Genomic DNA, 22,796 nt, shown 5'->3' with positions numbered 1-22,796 from the left:
CCTGATCCTCCCTCCTCTCATCATGCCGAGTGCCCGGAGACAACTGATCCCACACTTGGTCACTTCGAAGAGCTGTTCACTTTTCCATTTATAGATTCGGGCCTCTTGCCCGGTCCACTTGAAGCGGGGCAAGAGTAGATCGCATGTAGCGATGCCCAAATATTTGAGCAGCCATGGTCACACGAAGGCGACAGTGGGAAACTGTCACAAGAGGTGGATGATGATGAGACACAATTGCCAGAAAGTCAGAAGGAGGACCATGGTGTGAAAGTGGAAGATGAGGTGGTGGACGATGAAGTCACTGACCCAACCTGGGTCAGCATCAGCAGGGGTAGCAAAACTACGAGCCTGACCACCACCAGCATGATCAGGCACATGGCAGCAAAGCACCTGACTAAGTGAGCTGAACACCAGGGTCCAGCAACAGTGTCTGCAGGTGACACCACTGCTTGTTCTGCTGTTCTGCATGCACGCAAATCCCCTGTCCATGGCGCATGCCAAGATGCCTCCCGCCCTGCACTCAGCTAGCACCATCAGCAAGCACATCCACGTCCTTGTTCCAGGCCAGCATTCAGTTGTCCCTACCCCATTCCTTGGAACGCAAGCGCAAATACACAGCCAACGCCCCACAGGTCACACTACTAACTTCATACATTTTGCGAATGCTTGCACTCGAAATCTTGCCTTTTGGGCTCATGGAGACGGAAGCTTTCTGCAACCTGATGGCGGCGGCCGTCCCTCGGTCCCCAGTCGCCATTATTTCTCCTGGTGTGCCGTCACCGCATTACAGAAGCATGTCTCCCACAATATTAGCCGGGCCCTCAATAATGCAGTTACTGGGAAAGTCCACCTAACCACGGACCTGTGGACAAGTGCTTGTGGCCAGGGACAGTACATCTCGCTGATGGCACACTGGATTAACATAGTGGAAGCCGGAACCCAGTCAGACCTTGGGACGGAACACGTCCTCCCGACGCCGAGCATTGCGGGCCCTGGGTCAATCAGGGTTGCCCCCACATTCTATAGCTCCTGCACCTCATCCTCCTCCTCCTCCTCCTCTTCAGCCTCCATCTCCGAAATTACCACATCAGTCACAAGCTGGAAGCACTGCAGCGCTGCCTCAGCCAAGCGGCAACAGACTGTGCTGAAGCTAATATGCTTAGGTGACAAACCGCACAATGCTGAAAAGTTGTGGACAGGTCTGAAAGAGCAGGAAGCTCTGTGGCTGACACCGCTGAACCTACAGCCAGGCATGGTTGTGTGTGACAATGGCCAGAACCTGGTGGCGGCTCTGAGGCGAGGTGAGCTCATACATGTACAATGCCTTGCCCATGTGCTTAACCTCATGGTTCAGCGGTTTCTCAAAACCTACCTGGATCTGCTTGTCAAAGTACACTGCCTGTGTGCCCATTTTAAAAAGTCAGCTACAGCTTCCACCGCCCTTGCCGTGCTTTAGCAGCATTTGCACCTTCCAGCTCACCAACTGGTGTGTGATGTCCCCATGCGTTGGAACTCTACATTGCAGATGTTGGGGAGGATTTGTGAGCAGAAGAGGGCAGTTGTTGACTACCAGCATCAACAAGGCCGTCGGTATTCAGGTCAGACTCCACACATAAGACCTCAAGAGTAGACATGGATGTCAGACATATGTACCATCCTCCAAAACTTTGAGGACTCCACCAAGATAATGAGCGGTGATGACGCCATAATTAGCATCACCATCCCACTTCTCTGTCTTCTGAAACGCTCTCTGCTCTCAATTAAAGAGGATGCATTGCAGGCGGAGCATGATGAGATGGAGCAAGGAACCATACCGGGTGATTACACACATCCCAGCCTCATCTCATCCCAACATGGATTGGGTGACAATGAGGAAGAGGTGGAGGAGGAGGAAGAACAGGAGCTAGTTTCCTGCGCTATAGATGGTACTACCTGCACAACTGTCATACCGTCTGTTCAGCGTGGATGGCCTGAGGACAGGGAAGAGGAGGAGAGCATGGTCAGTAGTCCTCTTGGTGAGGACACGGAAGTCTTGCCTCTTTGCAGTCTGGCACACATGGCTGAGTTTATGTTACGCTGCCTTTCCCATGACCCTCACACTGTCCAAATTTTGGGTGACAGACATTGCTTCTAGACCCACGCTACAGGGTTAAATTTATGTCTATTATTCCTTTGCTGGACAGGCCTAATAAAATGGTGCAGTACAAGAAGGCCCTTGTTGTGGAATTATTAAAAAAAAATTCCCATCTGAAAATGCTGGCGGCAGAGGTCACAGTTCGTTTGACAACCAAGGAGTACCGTCGAGAGAGCCTCAAATGCAATCCAGCAGAGACAGGTGAACACTGTCAAAGTTCTGGGACAGTTTTCTCAGATCTTCACACACGCCCTGAGGTGCGGGGTACTCTCACAATGAGTGCAAAGTTTAGGAAGATGGTGAAGGAGTACCTTGCCGACCTTACCAACGTCTTCTGTGATTCCTCTGTGCCTTATAATTATTGGGTATCCACGCTGGACACGTGGTATGAACTGGCTCTCTACGCCTTGGAGGTTCTGGCCTGCCCTGCGGCTAGCGTTTTGTCAGAGCGGATTTTTAATGCCGCTGGTGGAATTATATCCGATAGGTGCATCCTTCTGTCAACTGAAAATGCTGAGAGGTTGACTCTTATAAAAATGAACAAGGGCTGGATTGGGCCAGACTTCTCAACACCACCGAATGATAGCAGTGTAACATAAACTCAAATACAGTGTCTTTTTTTGGGGAGGTCTAACTCTCTTCCCATGCACCTCTGTCTTCACATCCAGACATGGGTATACGCTTTCTAATTTTGTCTATTTGCTCTTGTCCTCCTCCTTCTCTGCATCCTCATCCTCCACCACCATATCACCACCATATGTACCATATCAAAGTATCTACGTCTCTTGCAAGGGGCATTTGAGTTCCTCCAAATTTTTGGAAGCCATTGTTTCAGTGCATAGGCAAACAGTATAGGAGACCCACTTCCTAATAATGAGAACGTTGTTTTCAGGTGGCGCTCTGACCTCTACGACTCTTGCAAGGGACATTGGATTTCCTCCAAATTTTTGGCAGCTGTTGCTTCACTGCATTGGCAAACTGTATGGGAGACCCACTTCCTAATAATGGGAATATTGTTTTCAGGAGGACCTCCAACCTCTATGTCTCTTGCAATGGGCATTGGATTTCCTCCAAAATTTTGACAGGCATTGCAGTCACTGCATAGGCAAACAGTATGGGAGACCCGCTCATTTCTAATGGGAATATGTCAGTACTGTGGCCCTGCTCTATGTGTCTTTAAATTGTTAGTGGGGCTTTTCCTAAATTTTGGCAGCTGTTGGACTCACTGCATATCCTATAACTGTATAGCAGACCCACTCCTTTCTAATGGAAACATGTCATTACTGTGACCCTGCTCTATGTGTCTTTAAATTGTTAGTGGGGTTTTTCCTAAATTTCGGCAGCCGTTGGACTCACTGCATACCCTATAACTGTATAGCAGACCCTCTCCTTTCTAATGGGAACATGTCATTGCTGTGGCCCCGCTCTGTGTCTTTAAAATGCTAGTGGGGTTTTTCCCAAATTTTGGCAGCCCTTGCAGTAATAGCATGGGCATTACCACTATAGGAGACCCGCTCCTTTAGAATGGTAACATTTTTTTTTATTGAGACCCTCCTCTATGTCTCTTCAAAGGGGTATTGGGTTGCTTACAAATTTTTGGCAGTCTTTGCAGTCACTGCATACACAATAACAGTATTGGAGACCCACTTGTTAATAATGGGAACAACAAAGCATAGCCAGCTGATGGCTCTCTAACCATAGCGAGGGCCCACTGCTGGCCCTTTAAAAGTAGTAAGGGCCATCTGATGACCCTATAAAAATAGGCTTTGTGACTTTCAGAGTCCCTCCATCATAAATGAAACAGGATGTGTCTGATGATGTGTGACACACCACATGGCCAGATAAGGTTGTAAAATGTTAAAATGACATTTCCCAGTGAATGCATTCATTTTAAAAAATAACGTAAAAAATAAAATAAAAACACAATAGGATATTTCTTTAGTCTAAAAACCAGATTCGCTAATGTAATTGTTCAGGTCCTGCAGCTCCTCCTCCAGTTCGGCCTCCATCTCTGAAATGACCACATCAGTCACAAGCTGGAAGCACTGCAGCATTGCCTTGGCCAAGCGGCAACAGGCTGTGCTGAAGATAACATGCTTAATGCTTAGGTGACAAACCGCCCACCACTGCAGTTGTTGAAAGCTGTAACACAGCAGCCTGATCTGTGGTCTCACCTCTGAACCTACAGCCAGGCATGGTCATGTGTGACAATGGGCAGAAAGTGGCGATGGAAAAATGACAGAAGGAGTAGATACTATTTCCCTCTATGCCAGTCCTTTCACCGAGCTAAAGAATATGGCTGTGGTGAAATACAAGTCCCACTGAGAAGCAGTTTCAAAATAAAAAACATTGGGCCCACCAGAGGATTTGATTCTGAGGGCTCACCTTTCTTTCCCGCTCAAGAACCTCATAGCTGCTGAAAAGTTTGCGCTATCATGAACTCTCCTAATGGAGAAGCCAGGGCCCACCCGAGGATTCTCTGGTGGGACCGTCTAACCCTGCCGAGAAGCAGTCCTGGCTAAGAAAAGTGTGTGAGAAGGTTCCCGGACACTCTATGGCTGGTTTTTTTTAATGTGGATTGGACGTGCTTAATTGCATGTTATTTCTGAAACTGCATTGCATATCAGATCATTGCCCAACTCTGTAGTCATGAAATTAAAGGACAAAGAAAGATGTTTGTGTGTCAAAGCACCAACAAGTGCGAGCTGATGTTGGATGAGCTGCCATTGCTTATGCTCCAAGCTTCCTGGGAGAAATGACAGCTGAAGTAAATACGGTTTCCCAAGTCAGTCCTTTTACCGAGCTAAAAAATAAGGCTGTGGTGAAATACAACTCTCACAAAAAGCTGTGGACTTACTCTGTATTGAGTAGAAGCACCCTTTTGAGCTAGTACAGCCACAAGTCTTCTTGGGAGTGACGCAACAAATTTTTCACACCTGGATTTGGGGATCCTCTGCCATTCTTCCTTGCAGATCCTCTCCAGTTTCGTCAGGTTGGATGGTGAATGTTGATGGACAGCCATTTCCTGGTCTCTCCAGAGACGCTCAATTGGATTTAGGTCAAGGCCCTGGCGGGGCCAGTCAAGAATGGTCACAGAGTTGTTCTGAAGCCACTCCTGTGTTATTTTAGCTGTGTGCTTAGGGTCATTGTCTTGTTGGAAGGTGAACCTTCGGCCAAGTCTGAGGTCCAGAGCACTCTGGAAGAGGTTTTCATTCAGGATATCTCTGTACTTGGCCGCATTCATGTTTCCTTCAATTGCAACCAGTCGTCCTGTACCTACAGCTGAAAAACACCGCTATAGCATGATGCTGCCACCACCATGTTGCACTGTTGGGATTGTATTGGGCAGGTGATGAGAAGTGCCTGATTTTCTCCACACATATGACTTAAAATTATCACCAAAAAGTTTTATCTTCATCTCATCAGACCAGAAAATCTTATTTCTCATAGTCTGTGAGTCCTTGATGTGTTTTTGAGCAAACTCTATGCGGGTTTCATATGTCTTGCACTGAGGAGAGGCTTCCATCGGGCCACTCTGCCATAAAGGCCCGACTGGTGGAGGTCTGCAGTGATAGTTGACTTTGTGGAACTTTCTCCCATCTCCCTACTGCATCTCTGAAGCTCAGCCACAGTGATATTGGGGTTTTTCTTTACCTCTCTCACCAAGGCTCTACTCCCACAATTGCTCAGTTTGGCTGGATGGCCAGGTCTAGAAAGACTTCTGGTGGTTCCAAACTTCTTCCATTTAAGGATTATGGAGGTCACTGTGCTCTTAGGAACCTTAAGTAATGCAGAAATTATTTTGTAACCATGGCCTGATCTGTGCCTTGCCGCTATTCTGTCTCTGAGCTCCTTGGGTAGTTCCTTTGAGCTCATGATTCTCATTTGGTCTGACATGCACTGTGAGCTATGAGGTCTTATAAAGACAGGTGTGTGCCTTTCCAAATCCAGTCCTATCACACAGCTGGACTCCAATGAAGGAGTAGAACCATCTCAAGAAGGATCACAAGGAAATGGAAAGCATGTGATTTTAAATTTGAGTGTCTGAGCAAAGGGTCTGATTACTTATGACCATGTGATATATTTCAGTTTTTCTTTTTTAATAAATTTGCAAAAATTTCTACGTTTCTGTTTTTTTTTTTCAGTCAAGATGGGTGCAGAGTGTACTTTAATGAGAAAAAATATGAACTTTTTAGAATTTACCAAATGGCTGCAATGAAACAAAGAGTGAAACATTTAAAGGGATCTGAATACTTTCCATACCCACTGTAGGAGCCCTAAAGCCTCAAAAAAATTGGTTACTTTTGAGAGTTCTGGAGCTTCAGTGGGTAAAGAAAAGGCCCAAGCCTGGGGGTCACCTTGCAGCAAGGAAATGATGAGTTCTACACTCTGGCTCTCAGAACGAGATGAAAGTTAGCAGAGCGTGAAATATGTGACAGCTCCCCCTAAAGGAAAAAAAATATTTTCAATCACCAGAAAATCTCTCACGCAGATTAACCTTGAGTTCAAGGGTTGTCAAATGAGGTGCTGCAGGCACTTGAACCTGGACGGTTTCTTAAAGCTGAAAACACCTTGTAAGACCCTGGACTAAGTGAGCCAGGTCTTGCATTTGACCTACCACCGATTGGAGGCAGGGCCAGTTTTAGACAAAATGGGGCCCTGGGCAAAAGTTTAAAGTAGGGCCCCAAATGCTCACATATGGCACCATCAAATAAGTCTTTATGTTGCATTTGCACACACTGAGTTCACACCGTTAAAGAAACGTGATCAACAATATTGAAGTCGTTCGGTGCTTGTTTACCGGCCACTTTATCCAGGCTGACAAATAATGATGGGAACAGAACGATCGCTAGTAGATCTGTCCCATACAGTATCATGTTATCGGCAACACATCTGAAGTTTACAACTTGCAATGTGCTGCTGAGCACAACGATTTTTGTTCCACCATAAACAATCCAATCACCTGATGAATGAGCAGCAGTTTGCACGTTTATTGGGCGATTGCTGACATGTTTATACCTATGAACTCATGTCGGCTTTGCCAATATTTATAAATGTGGATACTACATACATACACCATATGAGCAACCAGAAGCATCAAAAGAGTGAAGGAAACAGCTACCACCAAGCAAGGATGTTGGGTCTATATACCTGTATTGGTGATGAATTTTTAATACTCAGCTAAAAAATGACTTTTTATTAATTAACATCCTTGCTTGGTGGTCCATGTTTACTCCACTCTTTTGGTGCTTCTGGGTGTTCTTATGATATGGGAGTACTCCACCTTTCACTTGATAAATATATTTAGGGAGGGTGACTTTATACCTTTTGTTCCCATCTCAGATTCATATTATGTGATTTTTGAACATTTTTGTACTAATACATACACCATATGTGACTCACATATATACACACACATATTTATACACACATAGAGCACACATGTATACACAGAGCACATAGATAGATAGACAGATTTTAAATAGATATAAATAGAGATTGATAGATGATAAATAGATAGATAAATGGATAGCAAGTTAACATAGAGATAGGTGTCACGGACATGTTTTGTGGAGGCTGAGTTTGCACCAGAGTGCAGCAGGCGGAGTTTGCACCAGAGTGCAGCAAGCTGGGTTTGCAGTGAGGACTGGTATGCAACCTTAATAGCATAGACTGCAGAACAGGAAGGTTGCTCAGGCACCTCCCAGTGGGGAGGAAGCAATATATATGTAATGTCCCACCACCATTGGCGGCAGGGGTGGATTAAGAGTAGCAAGGGCCCCGGGCAGTTTAGAAGGCGCAGCCCCCCCACCCACACACCTGATTTATCACGTGACATGTCACATGATCCCCTGTGATAGATCATGTGATAGTTCACGGGAAATTAATTTGGCACAATATTAATTGTGCTGCCTCATCTGAGAGCAGCACAATATTGGGGCAGATACCCTGATTCCAGCGATGTGTCACTTTTTCAGCTGCTTGTTGTCATTTTGAGAAAATCACCGTTTTATCTGCTGCAGATCTAGCAGCTCTCTGAATGCTGCGCTCTGTATAGCCCCGCCCACACCACTGATTGGCAGCTTTCTGCCCATGCTCAGTGTACACAAATCTACTGATCAGTGATGGGGGTGGGGTCCTACAGAACTTACTAGTCATCTAGTGATAATTACCTTCTGACAAATCAATGATTTTATCAAAACAACACTAAGCAGCCCAGTAAGTGACACATTACCGGAATCAGTGCCTCTAGCGCTACATTATGCTGCTCTCAGATTAGGTGGCAAAAACCTGATGACAGATTCCCTTTAAAGGAGCTGTAAACACAAAAAAGTTTGTATTAAAAACTAGAAGCCATTTGTGAAATTAACTTTTTTTCATTGTTAATTCACATTAGACTGTATCTTCAAAACTTTTGTCTGCAGGTCTTATTACAGACTCTGAATAGGGCAGCTCTCTCCCTCTCCCTCAGCAGAAAGTCACAGCATGGTTAAAAAATGGGATCTTTTATGATTTTCTCATAATAAATAAAAAAGGACATGCAAGTCCTCCAAACTATTTTCCGTTTTTCTATAGGGGAGGTCCTAAATCTTTCTTGTTCTTTAGTTGATCACATGTCAAAAAGGCAAAGCATTTACTATGAACTCGCCTAAAAAAATATACACTTGGAGAGTAATATCATCATCTGCATGTAAATATTCCTTGACGCTAAGGGCTCGCTCACACTGTCGTATAACACGGCCGAATGCTATGTGATGTTTTATCGGATAGGACTCGGCCCTATGTTATATTATGAGAGAGTGCAGATCTGCGATTATTGGCATGAGAAAATAATCTCATTCGATATTCGGACCATGTGCACCCATACAAGTCTATGGGTGCACGTAAAACATTGGACTGCACTCGGATGTCATCCAAGTGCAGTCCGATGAACACTCACAGAGACTATGGAGAAGATGGAGAAATTAAGTTCTTCATCTTCTCCATATCTGTGCTGCGAGAGAATCGGATCACACTCAGTTGAAGCTCTGACAGAGTTTGAGCCGAGTGTCATTAGCATAATTGGCCCTATTCTCTTGCATGAGAGAATATATGGCTTAGTGAGTGGACCCTAAAACTGAATAGTAGTGACGGACAGGCACCTCACAAGCGGGATCCATGTAGCTCTCAGATGTCATGTAGGTAGGGCTTCATTTCATGGGGTAGGGCTTAATTTCAAGGTATATAAAAAAAATGGACTTCAAATAAAAATTAAATGAACACAAAAAGCACTAATTGAATTATTTTTTTCGTATTTATGTTTGCAGCCCCTTTAAAAAGCCTTTGAGGACCAAGGCACATATATGTCCCATAGTTTTAAACTGGAAAAAAATTTGATTGAATAAAATTTAAGGTCCTCGAAGGTTTAAGTAGGTCATAAATTCATATGAATACTTGCTCATACAATTTCACATGCCAAAAGATGAAGAAGAACAGAATCAAAAATATGACATTAAGTGGAGCACTTACAGGTATTCAAGGTGAAACAGACCAGCAAAGGCATCGTCTCGAATCACAGTAAATGAGTTAGAATTCAGCAAGCTGAAAATGAAGACAGCAGGTTAGAAGCGAACGAGACTTTATGGTGCTCAGAATTAGTCAAGCAGAATTTATTGACTGCTCTTGCAAAGCACTGAGACTCCCGCTGTGTATAGATGGCGCCGTGCGGCCTCCCGCTGTGTATAGATGGCGCCGTGCGGCCTCCCGCTGTGTATAGAAGGCACCGTATAGATGGCTACGTGCGGCCTCCTGCTGAGTATACGTGTATAGATGGCTACGTGCGGCCTCCTGCTGAGTATACGTGTATAGATGGCTACGTGTGGCCTCCTTCTGAGTATAGATGCCGCACGGCGCTCCCCCCAGAGACAGCAGGAGGCCGCACAGCGCCATCTATACTCAGCGGGAAGCCGCACGTAGCCATCTATACACAGCAGGAGGCCGCACGGTGACATCTATACTCAGCGGGGGGTCGCACGTAGCCATCTATACACAGCGGGAGGCCGCACTGCGCCATCTATACACAGCGGGAGGCCGCACGTAGCCATCTATACACAGCGGTGGGCCGCACAGCGACATCTATACTCAGCGGGGGGTCGCACGTAGCCATCTATACACAGCGGGAGGCCGCACTGCGCCATCTATACACAGCGGGGGGCCGCACGTAGCCATCTATACACAGCGGGGGGCCGCACGGCGCCCCACCCAGAGACATCAGGAGGCCGCACGGTGCCAACTATACTCAGCAGGAGGCCGCATGCAGTCATGCACACACACAAACCTATACAGACACGCATAAACACATTTGAAACACAAAAATACATACAAACAGACATCACACAATGACATCTGCCCACACACACACACACACAAACAGACAGACAGACATCACACACACACACCTGCCCACACACACACACCTGCCCACACACACACATGCGCACACACACACATGCGCACACACACACCTGCCCACACACACATGCCCACACACACATCTGTGTGTGTATGTATAGTGTGTGTGTGTGTGTGTGTGTATAATTTGTGTGTGTGTATTTTTTTTTAAGTTAAAAGCAAGTAAAATGCATGTGGCATCAATATCAAGACTACAGATATAAGGGCCTATTCACACTGAATTTTGCAATGCATTCATCTCCTCTTTCCAGGCTTCTATCTAAATCCCTGAAAAATGGCATTCAGATGGGCCTTGACATAGCCATTGATTTGAACAAAGGCAAACCGAGGCTAAAGTCTGAATCTTTAGGCTCCATTTGCTCTGCTTTCAGATGTCTCATTTCAAACAGCACAATCCTGAATTTCAGGGATTCAGTTGTAAGCCTTGTGTAAAGACCTGAATGTAGTGTGAATAGGTCCTTACATCCTACACCACCTCAGGGGATTGTTGTTATGGAGTATTGCCCCTGGGTGGCCGCAGTTATGACCACCACCAGAGCTCGCGGTCACCCACTCTAGCTTTGGTATTCTGGGGAGCTGGTATAATGAATATCTGAGAAGAGCCCTAGAGAAGCAAGAACATTGGACAACCAAGAGGTGGTGGCCTCAAGTCAGGCGTAGTGTTCAACAGGGCAAGACTTTCTAATCAGCCCACACACACACACACACATACACACATATACACACACACACACACACCTGCCCACACAGACACATGCCCACACACACACACACCTGCCCACACACACACCTGCCCACACACACACACCTGCTCACACACACACACACACACACATACACACATATACACACACACACACACCTGCCCACACAGACACCTGCCCACACACACACACCTGCCCACACACACACCTGCCCACACACACACACACACCTGCCCACACACACACCTGCCCACACACACATACCTGCCCACACACACCTGCCCACACACACACACACCAGCCCACACACACACACCTGCCCACACACACACACCTGCCCACACACACACACACACCTGCCCACACACACACCTGCCCACACACACACACACACCTGCCCACACACACACACACAAACACCTGCCCACACACACACACCTGCCCGCACAGACACACACACACACCTGCCCACACACACACACACACACTCACTCACCATCCCCCGGCTCCATTCCTCCTGCCTGCTCTCTCTCTTCTTCGTTGCAGCAGTGCAGGCCGGAGCGCACTGCGTGACGTCAGAGCTAGGAGACACGGCCGCGCACAGGGCCTTGTCTCCTAGCAGTGACGCGGCCGGGCCAGCACAGGGAAGTTAACTGCTGCAGTGCTGGCCCGGCCGATGAAGAAGTAGCGGCGGCCACTGCTGGGGGAGCGGTCCGGGGCCCCCCCTCCCGCCACTGCTACCGGTATGTGCCGCAGCGGCCCACACATATAATGAGGGCAATCCGGCATTAGACACCCCGCCCGGAGCCGCGGGCCCCCTGCAGGCTCGGGGCCCCGGGCGGTCGCCCGGATTGCCCTCATTATAATCCGCCTATGATTGGCGGGGACATAGTAGAAAGTGCATGCATTGACTCTTTAAGAGGGTGGGAGTGCGTGCGTGCCCTAAGGACATGGCTGGAAGCCCTGCTGGAAACAGGCAGAGCACGGGGGAGGGAAGCAACGGCATCAGCGCAGGTGAGTGAAGTGACACGCCTGAGAACCTGCCTGTCAGAGCAGGGATCCGGCGTGGTGCTAACAATAGATATAGATATATGGATAGTAGATAGAAAGCTATATGGATAGATGATAGATAATGGATATATGGATAGATAGATACTAGATAGATAGAAATATGGATAATAGATAGATAAAAAGATAGATAGACACAGACTGTAGGATACTTACCAGTCTTTTTCCTCTTCTTGAGGTCTTCTAGACTCCTACAGGGTAGTACAGGACCTATGGTGACATCAAGGTCACATGACTGTAATGTCACCACAGGTCCTAAAGCAGGACGAAGTGAATGCAGTAATGCTGGGATAAGGTCCTTACGCTGAACAGAAAGTGTCAGGACACAGTATAGATAAAAAAAACTGACAATGTGAGGATGGATGGCCAGATCCAAGAACATGAGAAGATGCAGAGCACAGGTCAGTAGTACACGCCTGACTGCTTCTGCCTCTGCGATCACAGATGGAACTATAATAACACTAGGCAGCGCTGTGCTGGGGAAGAGCATTGCAGGAGAACAGAAGCAAAGATGCTCTTATCTCAGACTCTTCTGCTGAGCGAAGCACTGCCCAGTGTTATTTGAATTGTAAACTCCATCGCGGAGGCAGAAGTCAGGAGTGTACTGCAGCCCTGCTCTCTGCATTTTCTCCTGTCTGGTTACCCGCTGGCAGAAGTGAAACCGCATGCAGCAGGGGGCCCCTCTGTGCTTGGGGGCCCTAGGCAGCTGCCTAGTCTGCCTGCCATAACACCGGCCCTGATTAGAGGGGATCCATAATTTATTTTGGGCAGGTTATTCTGTTAAGTCTTTCCAGGGCCACAGGCTCAAAAAGGCTACCTTGGACAGACACGTGGCACAAGCCACTACTCTGTATGGCTTCCAAAGAAACCCTGACATTTTTTAGCCCCTATACAGGGTTCTAGTTTTATGACAGGATCCAGTGGATAGCTATCATGGAAGAACTGCTGTACATACGCAGGAATGGTCGCCAAGCAGGATCAAAGCCGAGAAGTCGTGTCAAGGACAATATCAGGAGGCAAAAGGTAGTCAAAATTCAAGCCGGAATTAGAACACAGGAAACAGATCACAAGAGCAAGGTCAGAGAAGGCCTAGTGCTAGCTAAACACACTAATAACTGGTAGCTAGTGTCAGTCTGCTGGGGTTTATATAGAAGCGAGCTCCGCCCATGGCTCTCAGCAGTGAGCTAATACCAGCTCATTGCAGCAAAACACAAGTAAATAGCAAAGAGGAAATTATCTAACAGTAAACTTAATGTAACTGCGGCACTGCCTAGCAACCATGGCAGGAGTTAAAGCAGCATGTTCAGACACAGATGTGACACTTCTAATTCATTCAGACAATATTCATGTGATGTAGAGTTCATTTTATACAATTAACTAATATGTGTTGTCTTGTTCCAGTCAAACTTAAAGGAGAAATTCCAGCAAGTCCAGTCAATGATGTATGATTTGATGGAATGGCGATCCCAGCTCCTTTCTGGTACTTTGCCAAAGGATGAATTAAAAGAGCTTAAGCAAAAAGTGACTTCAAAAATTGACTACGGCAACAAGTATGTATTCTTCACTTAATCTGCCTTCAGGTTAACAATGCAAACAGAAAAAGGAGAACACAATATTTTACCTGCAATTATGTTTATAGGTAATGATTGGTAACAATGTTTATAGGTAATGATTAGTAACAATTTGCTACCTTGGCTCTGGTAGGGTTTGTTTAAAACCTGAGCCAAGTATAATAAAGTAGGTTTGTTTGACAAACCTACTGTCACGTCCTAGCTGCCCTCTAGACTGCCCCCATAGCATTGTTGGTGATGCAGTATGTATCACTAACAAGCTGTTTTCATGAAAATTGGTGCAGCTATAATGATTTTATCCTATGACGCCATGATGCTCTATTCCCCTTTTCAGTGAAGCTGGTAATCACACAGCCTCACTGCGCAGGCGGCCGGACATATATAAGTGCGCCTGCGCTCCACAATATCAGCGCTTGCTGGGAGCAGGATTCAAATACATGGGCGGCACCAGCAGTGAGTGAATGCTGTGTCTGCCCGTGACTGAATATGACAAGCCGCCCCTATGACTGAAAACGCAGGTAGGATCTACGTATATTAAACGTTATCAAATCATTATACTACCACCAATTTTCATTAAAACAGCTTGATAGTGATGCACAAGCAGTTTAGAGGGCAGCTAAGACATTACAGGTTCCCCTTAAAACTTGATAGAAATTCCAAAACTTGATCTACCATATAGATATTGGACTTTACTTACCATTAAAAGCATTTGATATACAAACCTATAAATAACCCATGTTATTAAAGCTTCCCCTTTAAAAACATTCTCTGCTTGTGCTAGCCAACCAGCCTCTAAAGTGCAAAAATCCATCTTAAAAAAACAATTTAGATGGTTAGATCCCCAATGGGAAAAACATTTGATAAGCAACACTATAAATAACCAACATTATTAAAGCAAACTATATATGTGGGTGTTCACCCACAAGATATAAATAAAAACAAGAAATAGCAAGAACACACAAATTATCAATAAAAACATCTTTTTATTTCTTCATAAATATAAAAACTTGACAAAGATAAAAATATATAAAATAGGGGAAGGAAGACAGGAAAATGACAGGGAAATTAATACAAAGTGGGTATAATTAATTGGTATCAATTACAAAGTAGAATAGTAACACATAGTGAATCCAATATTGAGGTTATACAAATATACTTATAGGATTACCACATAAATCTCAATGGGCAAATAGAATATAATACCTACTTCATACACAGAGACCTGTATCTATAGGGTTATCCCATAAATCTCAGTGGACCTACAAGTTAAAATGCCATATACATTGTAAGATGGCCGCCGGACAGGTCCCTTGTGCACCTTTTTCTACCACACTTTTTCCTTCCACTCAACTTTCCATTAATATGCTTGGATACAGCACTCTGTGAACAGCCGGCTTCTTTAGCAATGACTTTTTGCGGCTTACGCTCCTTGTGGAGTTTCTCAATGACTGCCTTCTAGACATCTGTCAAGTCAGCAGTCTTCCCCATGATTGTGGAGCCTACTGAAACAGACTAAGGGACCTTTTTAAATGTGTAGGAAGCCTTTGCAGATGTTTTTTGTTAATTATTCTAATTTACTGAGATAATGACTTTTGTGTTTTCATAAGCTGTAAGCCTTATTTTATCAATAAGATATTGTATATGTACTATTTATATATGGTTATATTATGTAATCTTTAGGTATGCTCTCTTTATTACTATTTTTTTATGAGAGGTAATATCTTACTGTTCCACTAATTACAGTACTATTTATTTATCTTTTATTTTCTGCACATATTCCTCACATATATATTTTGTTTGGGTTTAGGGATCGCCCTTATATATAGTTAATTAATGGTGTAGAGCTGTACGTTCCTGGTTGGAACGCAGTGTGTCATCCTTAACCGCAACCCTGACATGTAATGTGGATGCTTTCCATTCTGAGGTCATTTCCGGCACTTGCCTGGATGCTGTCTATGGATGCATTCCACCCTGGAATGCACTGCATATATTCCGATGCTGGATACCATGTGCGCTTATCTTTGATGTCACTTCTGGCACCAGTTTAGGTGTTGCTCATTAATGCGCTCTATTTTGGAATGCAGTGCATCATTTCCGGTATGCTCCTCGGAGCACATTGCATCACTTCCAGCGCCCTTTTTGGCATGCACTCCAAACTGGAGCGCATAGTGATTTGTTTTCCATCTAAAAATTTTGCTCTACACCTGGGACTTTTCCAGGATCCACCAATGAGACAACTTTTTACATCTTGTCACTGACCTTATTCTATGAGATAGGTCTTTATATGAATTTGGACAATTTGACATCCTTTCCGTTATTGGCTGTGTGGACACATATATATTTCCTCACTTCCTGGTTATCCTACACTCCTTGAGAAAGCCATCTGTCAAAACGTACATTGGAGCATATGGGCAGCTACGGTATATCTGGTATTATAATTTTTTCTATTCATCTATTTATACATTGTAATATTCATAAGAGGGTCTCTGTGTATGTCGTAGGGTTTTGTGTTCACTCAGCTGTGGTTGAGGTAAGCACAGGAAGCGGTTTCATAACAAATGTTCAGGCAGGTTTATTCAGACTTCCTAAACTGCTCAGCATAAGCAAACAAAAACAGCCTTTTCCGGCATAGAGTGAAAACAGAAAATAAACAGTCCATATGACTCGCCCCCTGGGCCATGGGGCACTCGGAGCCGGGCAACAGGAGACGATGGGGGTAGTAGTGGCAACCCGGTCCGTGGCTCAGGGTGGTCAGACCAGTGGCAGTCCTTTATAAGTTTTAAGTGATGTCCGACTACGCCACCCGTGGATTGCGGTCAGGGCTAACAGCCGCTGCAGTGCTGACCGCTGGGGCTGATATAAATGTGCAGCACTGAATTGTTCAACTCCCCATGGGAGGAGTATGGCCCCAGCGCAGAATATACAATGGATGATGGAGGGGATGATTCCGACCGCGATAGCCAGGAAACGGAGGCCTCTTAAACAGTTCAGGGTCTTTGTTAGAACAGGTAATATGACCCAGAAACAGGCCCAGCTAGGAGGGGGCCTGGATGTCTGAGAACAAGTGGAAGGCTGGCCCTGATCAGGGTGAGGGTGTAGGCCTACCGTGCTCTCTGTGCTGCTTCTGGCTATTTCCCTCCTTGTAGGGTAACAGCCCACGTTCCCGAGCTCACTGTGTCCTCTCGCCCGTATGGCTTGCAACGTGGGTCCCTTTCTACTCCCGGCCTGGTACGGCTTTGCTGGTCCCTTCTGCTGTGGCGGAGCCTCCGGGCTTCTTAGGCCAAGGAACATACAGTCCCCTGCGGACTGGTTATCTGCTGTAGGACGTGGAATCCTCACAGCCTCCGACACCAAAGTCTGGTAGATTAGTCTCTTTATCTGCCAGGACAGGGTCACTTCGCCTTTGTCCCTGGCTCGTGGCTCTCCTACTGACACACATCCTCTTAGGCTGCAACACAACTGTCTGTCCCTGCTCTGGGACACCTCTCAATCCAGAGACAGGTTGTCCAGTTCTCTCTAACCCTGCCCCCAGTTCCAGCTTTTATAGGGGCAGCCTGCTTCCCCTACTAGCCTGAGACAGGAGGTATTGCATGCTAATGTTCCTTGACTAGAGAACCTCCCCCTTGCTCTCAGACACAGCTTTATTATATTTGTGGCATCCAGGCCAGGGTGACACATTCCCCCCTAGTAAAATTTAGTACTCCGGGACTAAACAACAAACAAGAATAACATGCATGACCATAAAACATTAGTAGACAGACGACGCACAGGTTGAGTTCTTAAGGTCACAGTGTGGTCTGTAACCGGGTGTCCATATCACCAATACAACGGGGAGCCTTAACCAGGTGGGGGTCTGTCCTAGCCCCAAGTCCTTTACAGTCTTAGTTCATTCCTTGGTCAGGCTCCGAACGCAGTCCATACAAAGTCCCGGTTATTAAAAGTTCATAACCTTTGAGTCCGTACGGTAATTGTAAGAAACTGAAATACACAATTACTAATCATGCATGTAACTTTGCAAACATTTCAACACTTGGCAACAGGGTTATTTACAGTTTTAGTGCACCCTATATTCTCCAGCGAGCGGGTATCTGCCCCTTTGTGCTCCTAGTTGATCTCCTTAACCCACTGTCTGGTGGTGGACTGACCTGGCTTTCCCCACTAGCGTTAGGGGTACAGCTACCAGCTGGGTGTACAGGTAGGGCAGGCAGCTGTCTGCGAGTTCTTTGGCTTACCGCAGGCATGGCAGGCTCACTGTCAGCAGAGGGTTGACTCTCCTGGGCTGCTGGTACCGGCTCTTCTGCCTCTGGAACTGCTTGCTCTTCTTCACCTTCCGGCTCTGGTGTAGGTTGTTTCTGAGCCGGTTGCAGGAAATGCAGGACGGGTACCACTATGGCATCGTTTATTCGAGTCCAGGACTGAGGGAACTCTCCGAGAACGGTGCTGATCATTTCTTCCTTGTCCTCTGCGGGTTCAAGGTCACTTTGATCCTCTTCTGCACTATGGAGTTGCTCGGGGCACCTTTTTAGGTGGTCTCTGGAGACGGTACTAGTGGTTTCTCCTCCATCCCTGGTGATCACGCACACCTTCGAGTTGTCGTGATCAGACTGCAGTATGGTGTAGGGTTCCCTTTCCCACTGGTCGTCCAACTTATGTAGCCTTCTCTTTCGCTTCAGGACCTGCTCACCAGGTTCCAGGGGACCAGCAGGGGCATGTTGGTTGAAGAGTTTTTCTTGCCTTTCTCTCACCTGGGCCAGGCTCTTCTCCACACTCTCCTGTACCTTCTTGTACTGCAGTTGCCTTTCCGTATCCCTGTCCACATCCGGAGAGGTGTCCTCAGGTGTTAGGACTCCCATCTCCAGGTCTACGGGCAGCTTACCTGGTCTGGCTCGTATCAGGTAAGCCGGGGTGCAGTTTGTAGCATTCACCGGGATATGGTTGTATAAGTCTATCAGGTCCGGCAGTTTTTCTGGCCACAGGCTGCATTCCTCCAGGGGCAACGTCTTCAGGAGATCAATGACTATATTGTTCATTTTCTCACACATCCCATTGGTTTGTGGGTGGTAAGGCATTGTCCGAATCTTCTTACAGCCATAGAGGTTGCAGAACTCTTGGAAGATTTCCGCCTCGAACGCTGGACCCTGGTCTGTCAGAACTTGTTCTGGATACCCGTGTGGGTGGCAGAAATATTGCTGGAAGGCTCTGGCCGCCGTTTGGGCTGTCAAGTCTTTTACCGGGACCACCACGAGAAAACGGGAATAGTGGTCCACGATTGTCAGGGCGTAGATGTATCCTGACCAGCTTGGAGCTAATTTAACGTGGTCCAGAGCTACCAGCTCAAGAGGCTGCTGGGTGACGATGGGCTTCAAGGGTGTCTTCTGGCTGTTGCATTTTTTTCTCCTTAAGTTACAAGGGCCACAGTCCCTGCACCACTGCTCTACAGCCCCTCTCATGCCGACCCAAAAGAACCGTCCTCTTAGCAGGAACTCCAGTTTCTTCCAACCGAAGTGCCCCGCTCTGTCATGGTAAGCCCCCAGGACCATAGCTGCATCCCGCCTTGGGACCACGACATGACAGGTCAGCTCGTGTGTCCGGTGGTTGACAAGTCTTCTGCACAGCTTGCCTTCGTAGAGGAACAGCTTGCTCTTCTCTTTCCATAGCTGCTTGGCTTCCTCTGGAGCATCCGGATCTAAGCGGGCGTCTTCCTGGGTCAGCAGATCTTTCACCAGCCGGATTGCAGGGTCACTATCTTGGGTCTCGGCACAGCTGTGGTGAGGTAGGGGATTGATCATAATGGTTGTTAAATCCTCCTCCTTCACGCGGTGGGAGTATTGAGTGGCTCCATACCGGTGAAACGCGGGGAGTTCTACCTCCACCAGCTCCACCAGTGAGGCATTCTCGATAGGGCGTCAGCGTTGGCATTGGTTTTGCCTGCCCGGTACTTGATCACGAAGTCATAATTGGAGAGACGGGCCATCCACCGCTGTTCCAGGGCACCAAGTCTTGCACTGTCTAGGTGTGTTAACGGGTTGTTGTCCGTGTACACAGTGAACTTTGCGTAGGCCAGGTAATGCTTGAAGCGTTCTGTTACGGCCCACACCACCGCCAAGAATTCTAGCTTGAAGGAGCTGTAATTCTCCGGGTTCCTCTCGGTGGGCCTCAGCTTCCGGCTGATCACCCTTTCTCTGCCCTGTTGGTTTTGTGACAGTACAGCTCCCAGTCCCACATTACTGGCGTCTGTGTGGAGAATAAAAGGCTGGCCATAATCAGGGTAGGCCAGGATCTCATCCCCTGTGAGGGCCATCTTCAATTGGCGGAAGGACTCCTCTTCCGGTTTATCCCACTTGAAGGGTGGCTTTTGGCTTCTGGACTTAGACTGTCCTATCAGGAGGTCCTGCATAGGAGCTGCCATCTTAGTGAACCCGGGGATGAACCTTCGGTAGTAGCCTACCAACCCGAGGAATTTCCTCACTTCCTTGATGTGCGAAGGACTTGGCCAGCTCTTGATTGCCGTGACCTTGTCAGGGTCGGGGGCTACGCCTTCCGCACTTACCACGTGCCCTAGGTACTGGACCTTCGGTTTCAACAGGTGACACATTGATGGTTTCACCTTCAGGCCATAGCCTGCCAGGGCTTCGAACACCTCAGCCAGGTGCTTTAGATGGTCCTCGTAAGTCTTCGAATAGACGATCACGTCATCCAGGTAAAGGAGGACTGTCTCGAAGTTTCGGTGCCCTAGACAGCATTCCATCAGCCTCTGGAAGGTCCCTGGTGCGTTGCAGAGCCCGAAGGGCATACAGTTGAACTCGCTCAGTCCCATCGGGGTGGTGAAGGCGGTCTTCTCCTTGTCAGCCTCTGCCACAGGAACCTGCCAGTACCCGCTAGTAAGGTCCAAAGTAGAAAGGAAGTTAGCTGATTTTAGTGCGGCTAAAGACTCCTCTATTCTAGGCAGCGGATATGCATCTTTGTGGGTGATACGGTTGATTTGTCTATAGTCCACGCACATTCTCATGGTGCCGTCTTTCTTTTTTACCAGAACCAAGGGGGCTGCCCAGGGGCTACAGCTGTCTCTTATGACCCCAGCTTCTTTCATTTCTCTTAGCATGCCCTTTGCGTTCTGATAATGTGCAGGGGGTACAGGTCTGTGTCTCTCTTTTATTGGTGGGTGGCTCCCTGTGGGAATGTGGTGTTCTATCCCTTTTTCTCTGCCGAAGTCCAGCGGGTGCTTACTAAAGACTCTCTTGTACTCCAGTACCACCCGGTAGACTCCTTCTTTTTGGTGCTGGGGAGTGGAGTCAGCACCCACGTGGAGTTTCTGGCACCAGTCCTCCTTTTCTTTCTGGGAGCCATTACCCTCTGCCTGTGGAGATGGAGGCAAAGGCTCCACGGCCCTGATAGCTTTGTGTTCGACAGCAAATAGTTTGACAAGTGTAGCGTACCTGGGTAGGTGTACCTCCCTCTCCCCAATGTTGAGAATGTGAACGGGCACCCTCCCATGACGGACATCAACCACCCCCCGGGCTGTCAAAATGGTGGGCCTGCTGTCTGAGTACACGGGTTCTACCATGGCTTGGTAGTCTCTACCGCTCAACCCGATTGCAGTCCGACACCAGATCATCATTTCACTTTTGGGAGGCATGGAAATGGGGAATGTGTCGCTCATTCTTACGCTACCGATCTCACCACCAGACAGTTCTACCTGCTGCCGTCTCATCAGAGTTTTTTATCTCCTTGTTGAGGACTCTCTGTTGGCTGGAACTAGCATTCACCGCAACCTGTTGTAGAATTACAATTACCTCTGAAAGACAATTTTCAATCACGTTAGTATCCATAGTTATTTTAGGGTGACTTTCACGACGGTCAATGTCCACAATAATTACTCCCTGTGCCGGCAGTTCAACTTTACCGATCTTAATGGTCATCTCTTTGAACCCCATCTGCGGCACGGGCAAGCCATTACTGGCGATGATGCTCAAGTCACTGTCTGGATACCGTGTGATATCAGCATCAGTCCAATACTGCTTAAAAATTACATAAGGGATAGTGGTTACTTGCTGCCCGGTATCCAGCAAGGCGCTCATGGGGATACCGTCCAGCACCACGGGTAAAACCGGGCGCCCCCCAACGTACTTATCATGCCAATTATAAGGGCCTGGTGATCTTATGCCTGGGGGTTGGCCCTCTGCCCCAGGTTGGACCCGTTTAAACTACAGTACCTGGAAATGTGTCCGGGCTGGTTGCATAGAGGGCAAATGGGCTGTCCATCCTCTGCGTAGTGGTCTGTGGGCCTCCCTTGGAACGATGGGACCCTCCTCTGTCGACGCCATGGGACATCCTCCGGACTTGAAGCCAACTCGATGGGTCTTGACGGGTCCACTTGTAACGCCTGGACGGTCCTGGTCAACGCCGCGATGCTCCTGGTCAGCTCCTGGACTTTGTGGTGCAGGTCTTTCGACGGGGCTTGGTTCAGGGCCTGTGCGTCAGCCCCCACAGAGTCCATAGAGGAGGGTGCCGCCTCCTGGTGGTAAGTGAGAGCAGGGCGCCGGGGGTTTATAGCGCCACTTGTTGCGGGTTCACAGAGCACCCTTATGGCCCTGTCCTTGAATTGGGCAAAGGTCAGGTCAGGGTTCTGAAAGAACATGAGGCGTAGCTGGGTCCTGTGGGCGCTAGACAGCAAACCTTCTATGAACTGTTCTGTTAGTAGCTTATCCGTATCCTGCACGCTGCCAGGGTCAGCTTGTTTGATGGCTCTCAAGGCTTCCTGCAAATTTAGGGCATAGTCTCTGATGCTGTCCTGTGCCCGCTGCTTACATCCATAGAACCACATTTTAATTTCAGCAGAGGTACGTGTATCAAAGGTACCCCGCAGCC

The 22,796-nt window shown here is 47.4% G+C and overlaps 1 protein-coding gene across 5 annotated transcripts in view; it reads left to right on the top strand.

Moving 5' to 3' along the window:
- Positions 1-22,796, top strand: part of DOCK2 (dedicator of cytokinesis 2) — a 1,661,574-nt gene that overhangs the window by 240,672 nt on the left and 1,398,106 nt on the right. For all 5 annotated transcript variants that reach the window (XM_073649510.1, XM_073649507.1, XM_073649509.1 and 2 more), the window contains exon 6: positions 13,759-13,907. In XM_073649510.1, coding sequence (XP_073505611.1) covers positions 13,759-13,907 — 149 coding nt within the window. The remainder of the gene's footprint in view (positions 1-13,758; positions 13,908-22,796) is intronic.

The sequence above is a fragment of the Phyllobates terribilis genome, unplaced genomic scaffold (genome assembly GCF_046119375.1).
Source record: "Phyllobates terribilis strain yellow unplaced genomic scaffold, ASM4611937v1 Scaffold_10__3_contigs__length_209671492, whole genome shotgun sequence".
Taxonomy (NCBI): Eukaryota; Metazoa; Chordata; class Amphibia; order Anura; family Dendrobatidae; genus Phyllobates; species Phyllobates terribilis.
This window is presented reverse-complemented; position numbering and strand designations above follow the sequence as displayed.